The 7,460-nt window shown below is 35.8% G+C and overlaps 1 protein-coding gene across 1 annotated transcript in view; it reads left to right on the top strand.

The window, feature by feature from the left end:
• Positions 1 to 6,495, top strand: part of LOC130220210 (phospholipid-transporting ATPase ABCA3-like) — a gene marked incomplete at its 3' end in the record, with an annotated part of 42,640 nt that extends 36,145 nt beyond the window's left edge. The window contains exons 6-8 of the mRNA XM_056452586.1: positions 1,357 to 1,616; positions 3,812 to 3,928; positions 6,375 to 6,495. Of these exons, the coding sequence (XP_056308561.1) occupies positions 1,357 to 1,616; positions 3,812 to 3,928; positions 6,375 to 6,495 (498 nt within the window). The remainder of the gene's footprint in view (positions 1 to 1,356; positions 1,617 to 3,811; positions 3,929 to 6,374) is intronic.
• Between the last annotated feature and the right edge of the window lie 965 nt (positions 6,496 to 7,460).

A 7,460-nucleotide genomic window follows, 5' to 3' on the forward strand; every position in this document is an offset into this window, starting at 1 on the left:
ATTAAAAAATTATTAGGTTTGAAGCGCAATAGTTTTGTTGTCTGTGTGTCTGCTGAGCGCGCCCCTTGGAAGCAGTGCTAATAAGCTTAGGGTGTCAGTTTGTCATTTCCAATGGAGGCACGCGACTTGCACGATGTGCATATGGGAGCGACACGCACATGTTGTGCAAGCGCCGTGCACGTGAACCACACGCTCAAACTTAACTTAAAACATCTTAACTTTTCCAAATGCTGTGAGCACACCGCGATTCATGTAAGTAGAACTAACCTTTGTTTTTAATCCTTTGTTTTCATTCATGGCGTTTCTCTGTAAACCAATAGCTCCACCTTTTGGTACCCATTTGTTGTGCTAGGTACCCTTTGGAAAGGGTACACAAAAAGTGGTACGGTATGCTTTTCGGTACCTTTTCGACAGTGGAAACAGGCATAAAAGTGTACCGTACCGTACCACTCAGTGAAAACGGACCCTAATGCTGGTGGCTACATTACTAAGAACACAATACAGTTTTAAATACAGTTCTGAGTTAAATTACTGTACATCTATTTGTTTATAATATAGCATGTGCAATTTACCAAATTTTGTACTATTTTTATGATTTAAAACATCTAAAAGTCAGTTTAACAATGCCAGTTTAACAATGCCTAGTGATACAGAGCATTGAGCACCAGAACAGCTCGACACAGAAACAGTTTCTTCCCTCAGGCAATCCATCTCATGAACACTTGATGATAATAATTGTGGAACCAACATCACTACTTGCTATACACTTTTATGCACATATACACTTATTAACAACACACTTTACATGCCAATTTGCACTTTTAACAGCTGCACATATAACATTGTATATAGTAATATACCTGTACATTACACTTGTTAATTTGTATATTTGCGTTCACTACTTACTTGTATTTTTAAAATATATTTATTATCTGTTTTTTGTCCTGTCTCTGTAATTCTGTTCTGCACTGTAGAAGCTCTGTCACGAAAACAAACTCCTAGTATGTGTGAACATACCTGGCAATAAAGCTCTTTCTGATTCTGATGCTTTCAAAAAAGTGAATGGGTCCAGTTTTTGGAGGAAAAAGCAGAAATGTTTTAAAGTAACTTTCAATATTGTATATAACTTCACACTTAAATGATTTAAACTTGCATGTTGTTTGCGTCTTATTCTAATGATTGGCTTGATTTAGTTACATTGTAAATGACCTGCTGTAAATCATGTTTTAAAAGATATTTCTTTATTTCTCAAGGCATTTTTTGTGAGGGAAAGCCCAGGCTAATCTGTAATGGAATTAAAAATGTCATTTCAGTAGATTCAGCTTGACTTCATAGTCTATCTATGTCTCTGCGCAGGTTATTACCGTGAGGGTTTCCTTCAGGTCCAGTACGCGGTGGACAGAGCAATCATGATGGCCTACAACAGCAGCGCGGCGAAAGCTCTCTTCAAGCAAACACAAGTGCTGCTGTCCCGATTCCCTTACCCAGCGTTCATCTATGACGTCTTCATCCTGGCCATCCAGAACCAGTTGCCCCTGCTGCTCGTGCTCAGCTTCACCTACACGGCACTGAACATCGTCCGCGCTGTCGTGCAGGAGAAGGAGAGGAAGCTGAAGGTGAAACTGCTATATTGTGCTATTACTTCAGCAACGCTTACACTCAAAACATAGATCATTGATGAACTTATAGAATTAAGCCATTTATGACGTGATTTGAGTGTTTGTTTTAGCTTAGTTTTGACAAGTGGAAGCTGATATGTTTCTGCAGTATGAAACTGCATATGAAACAAAGTAGAAAAAATAGATATACATAAATGTATAAATAGTAATTGTTTCCATGTATTACAGTAAAATTGGCAACATATTCTCTCAAGTTGCAAGAATAAAAATGTGGAGCAGTAAGAAGTATATTTTATAATAAGATTAATCTTAAAATTTAAAAAAAAAAAATTCATATTTTGTTATGAATATGACAAACATGTAATGTATTATGAATGTTAGCATTTTTTAAGATTCAGTACTATTTTGTCTTTCATTTTAGTAATAATAGCTAAAATTTGCTGTGTAAAAACGAGCCTAGAGTGCCATCTGCTGTTAAAAATGAGCCTATAGACCGCCTTCTGCTGTTAAAAATGAGCCTAGAGCGCCGTCTGCTGTGGAAAACGAGCCTAGAGTGTCGTCTGCTGTTGAAAATGAGCCTTAAGCACAATCTGCTGTTTAAAAATTAGCCTAGAATGCCATCTGCTATTAAAAACCAACCCTAGAGCAACATCTGATGGTAAAACCAGCTAGAGCACCATCTGATGGTAAAAAACCAGCCTAGAGCGCCATCTGCTGTTAAAACGAGCTTTTGAACGCTATCTGCTGTTTAAAAACTAGCTTAGGCACCATCTGCTGTTAAAACTAGCCTAGAGCACCAACTGTCCTGTAAAAACTAGTCTAGAGCACCAACTGCTGTTAAAAACCAGCCTAGAGCACCATCTGCTGTTAAAAACCAGCCTAGAGCGCCATCTGCTGGTAAAAACCAACCTAGAGCACCGTGTGTGCTAGTAAAAACCAGCCTAGAGCACCATCTGCTGTTAAAAAACCAGCTTTGAGCGCCATCTGATGGTAAAAACCAGCCTAGAGCGCCATCTGCTGTTTAAAAACCAACCTAGAGCGCCATCTGCTGGTTAAAAAAACAGCTAGAGCACCATCTGCTTGTTAAAAACCAGCCTAGAGCACACTCTGCTGTAAAACCAGCCTAGAGGCGCCATCTGCTGTTAAAAAACAGATAGCGCGCCATCTGCTGTTAAAAACCAGCCTAGAGCGCCATCTGCTGTTAAAAACCAGCCTAGAGTGCCCAGCCTAGAGCGCCATCTGCTGTTTAAAAACCAGCCCTAGAGCACCATTGCTGTTAAAACCAGCCTAGAGCACCATCTGCTGTTAAAAAACCAGCCTAGAGCGCCATCTGCTGTTAAAAACCAGCCTAGAGCGCCATCTGCTGATTAAAAACTAGCTTCGAGCACCATCTGCTGTTAAAAACTAGCCTAAAACACCATTTGCTGATTTAAAAACTAGCCTAAAACTAGCCTAGAACACCAACTACTGTTAAAAACTAGCCTAGAGCGCTATCTGCTGTTAAAAACTACCCTAGAGCACTAGCTGCTGTTAAAACTTGCTTACACATCTAGAAGATATTGAATTGAATTGATATTGAATTGATATTGAATAGAAGATAAGAATTGTCACCATGTTCACCATCACAATTGTAACCAAGTATAAAACCTAATTTAACCTACAGCGATCCAAAAGAAACATGAAGTTTACGTGTTCGGGGTATCTAAAGGAGTAAAACTCATTTTCTCAAATTGCAAGACAAAACCCAGGATTAAACTGGGTAATCCTGCATAAACTGTACTGGGAACCAGATAGTTTTGGCAACAAAAATGACTAATGTCGTCCCTACTCCAAATATTTAAGTTACCTTAATGTTATTCCAGTTTCGGTGGTTTGAAAATAACTCAAATAAATTATCAATAATTGCTACTTCAGCTTATGTTTAACAAGTGATTAAATCCACAGCAGTAATCTTTCCTATACACTCCAAAAATGACTTGTGCTGCTTGTTTACTTATTGTTTATTTATTTGTTTTCTACAATTGATTTAAAATGAGTTGAAAAAAAAAACAATTCAATGGGACAACCAAATTGTTTTATGTTCAATCCACTTAAATTTGTAAAGTTAACTTGATCAGTTTGTGTTGGGACAGCTTGAAGGAATTGTGTGGAAGCCAGCGTTTTTTTTTTTTTACTATGTATGTGTGTTTCAGGAGTACATGCGCATGATGGGTCTCAGTAACTGGTTGCACTGGAGTGCCTGGTTCCTCATGTTTTTCCTCTTCCTCTCCATCTCCATCTTCTTTGTGACCGTGCTCTTCTGTGTGAAGGTAAACACAGACATTGTGCTAATGGCATCTGCTCTTTGTTGATGATTTCTGCCCCTTGAAATGCCCAGCGTGATGTTTGGAATGTGTTATTTAACTTCCTGAGTTGAAAGCCAGAACTTATTCAGAACAAGTTCCTCTTGTTTCACAGAAATTCTGCCAGTCTTTTTTTTTTAACAGTGTTTGCTTTCTGTTAATATTCCTCAGCAAATTACAGTCTTCCACCAATGTGGATGAGCAAGTTACTGACTGGTTGTTTGTGTGATAAACAACCAGACATTAATACTTAAATGTGCAATAAGTTGATGCTGCAACTGTTAAATGTATTACATTCTACACTCACCAGCCACTTTATTTGGTACACCTGTCCAACTGCTCATTAATGCAAATTTTTAATCAGCCAATCATATGGCAGCAACTCAATGCATTGAGGTATGTCTACATGGTCAAGACGATCTGCTGCAGTGCAAACCGAGCTTTGGAATGGGGAAGAAATGTGATTTAAGTGACTTTGAATGTGGCATAGTTGTTAGTGCTGGTGATCTAGTAGTGCTGGAGTATTTCAGAAACTGCTGATCTACTGGGATTTTCACGCACAACCATCTTTAGGATTTACAAAGAATATCCATCCCTTTATGACCACAGTGTACCCATCTCTCTGAAGGCTACTTCCAGGAGGATAGCCATGTCATAAAGCGTGAATCATCTCAGACTGGTTTGAACATGACAATGAGTTCACTGTACTCAAATGGCCTCCACAGTCACCAGTTCTCAATCCATTAGAGCACCTTTGGGATGTGGTGGAACGGGAGATTTGCATCATGGATGTGCAGCCAGCAACTGCCGTGATGCTATCATGTCTAATATAGATCAAAAATCTATGAGGAATATTTCCAGTATCTTGTTGAATCTATGCCATGAAGGATTAAGGCAGTTCTGAAGGTAAAAGGGCGTCCAACCCGGTAATAGTAAGGTGTACCTAATAAAGTGGCCGGAGAGTGTATATGCACAGTTAAAGTGATAATTCACACAAAACTGAAAATTCTGTTGCCATTTACTCACCCTTCACTCCATTTGAGTTTTTTTTCTGTTTAACACAAAAGAAGATATTTTGAGAAATGTTAAAACCAATTTCCATTTACTTCCATAGTATTTTTACTATGAGAGTCAATTGTTACCAGTTTGCAACATTTTTCTAAATATATTATTTTGTGTTCAATAGAAAAAAGGAACTCATAATGGTGTCATACCACTCGAGGGAGAGTAAATGGTGACTGAATTTTGATTTTAGGGTGAACTGTCCTTTTAAGACCAATTACTTGTGTCCTCAAAAAGTCAGCAATTGCTAATCAAATCTCTCTTTTTTTCAGTAGTCATTAACATATGCAGTTTCTGTAATTCTGTTATTAATATCATAAAATATGAAATTTTTAAAACTTTTATAAATCTAATAAAAAGTGAACAGAATGAGAAATAAATAATAAAAATAAAGTAATAAAACAATGCAAAACTAAGTATGTAAATGGACAAATTGAACAGAAAAATAAATAAATTCATATTAATAAATATATAAACAACTCAAAACATATTGCTCTAAGGCCATGTCCACACGTACATGGGTATTTTTATAAATGGAGTTTTCCCTGCTTTCGTTTAAAAAAATAAATAAATCTCTGTCCACATGAAAAGGCAAAAGCATGCGGAGATGCAGGTTATGGGCACGCCAAACCAACTAGTGGCAATTTTTTTTTTTACCGAGTTCGTATCAAACGGGGAATTAAGTATAAGCATGAGTACAGAGGTGGATTACTGTCCCGTGGTTGAACAAATGTGTAATATGCAACATGTTTGCCGCAAATGTTCAGAATTTGACTCTGTTTAGTGTGTGAACTCAGCCATGTTGGCCAATCAGAAAGGAGAAAACAGCACGCATGCTGACGTAATGAGACTAAAACTCTGGTTTTAGCACACGACCACACTGTACTGGGAGTTTTGGAAAATCTTCACCCTGGCCGGAGTTTTCAGAATGTTGTAGTTTCAGTCACCTGACGCTGTGTTTTTGTGTGGACAAACAGCGGAACCGTGTAGAAAAAAAGTGCAGTTTTTAAAATACCCGTGTTTGTGTGGACAGGGCCTAAAATGTGCTTTAACTATTAATTCTCATGTATTATTATTATGCAATGTGGCCATAATTTAAAAATAAATGTAATTTCGTGAAACTTATAAGTACATTTTTCTCCAACAGTAAACATTTATACGTTTTCATTCCTCCACACTGTACTGGGAGTCAATGAATCAATAATTGATTCACTAATTAGGAATCAGAACCATTAAGCTGACTGTGAAAATCAGGGTTGCTTTCTGGTTATACACTCCTGCTCATCTGAAGTATATTGCTGGTTGGATATGTCGTTAATGTATTTAAGGTGTGTTTTATTTTCTCTCTCAGGTGAGTCCTAATGGAGCGGTGTTGACTTATAGTGACCCGACGCTGGTGTTTGTTTTTCTGCTGGTCTTCGCCATTTCCACTATAAACTTCAGCTTCATGATCAGCGTCTTCTTCTCTAGAGGTCAGTCCTTTATTTAAATCATATTTTCACAAGTATTACATTTCTATAGTCCAACTCATAAAACGAAGAATATTCACATGCACACACACGTAAAGGTAAAGTCAAAATTATTAGCCGTCCTCTGATTTCTTTTTCAAATATTTCGCAAAATATGTTTATCAGAGCAAGAAACAATTTTTCACAGTATTTCATATTTTTTTTCTTCTGGAGAAAGTCTTATTTGTTTTATTTTGGCTAGAATAAAAGCTGTTTTTAATTTTTTAAAAACATTTTATGGTCAATATTATTAGCCCCCTTACACAATATTTTTTCGATTGTCTACAGAACAAACCATCATTATACAATAATTTGCCTAATTATCTTAACTTGCCTAATTAATCAAGTTAAGCCTTTAAATGTCACTTTAAGCTGAATACTAGTGTCTTGAAAAATTCCTAGTCAAATATTATGTGCTGTATTATGATGACAATGGCGAAGATAAAAGAAATCGATTATTAGAAATGAGTTATTAAAGCTATTATGTTTAAAAATGTGTGGAAAAACAATCTTCTTTCATTTAAAGAAATTGGTGGAAAAATATTCAGGAGGGCTAATAATTCTGATTCAACTGTATAAAACATGACATTTTATATATATATATATATATATATATATATATATATATATATATATATATATATATATATATATATATATATATATTAATAATAATAATAATAATATATAATAACAACAATAATAATAATAATAAATAATTGTTTTGGTGACATGTTTATTAAAAGTTATCAAAATAAATTTACAATGTGCTTTCAAAGATGTAATCTGAGGCAAAATATACAAAGAATATACAATTTTTCGCACTAATGATATTTACGAGATCATATATTGATAATAAAGGATTATTTCTGTGCAGTTCTTATACATATATACATATATACACACTGACAAATGTATATATATATATA

This window comes from Danio aesculapii, unplaced genomic scaffold (assembly GCF_903798145.1).
Source record: "Danio aesculapii unplaced genomic scaffold, fDanAes4.1, whole genome shotgun sequence".
Taxonomy (NCBI): domain Eukaryota; kingdom Metazoa; phylum Chordata; class Actinopteri; order Cypriniformes; family Danionidae; genus Danio; species Danio aesculapii.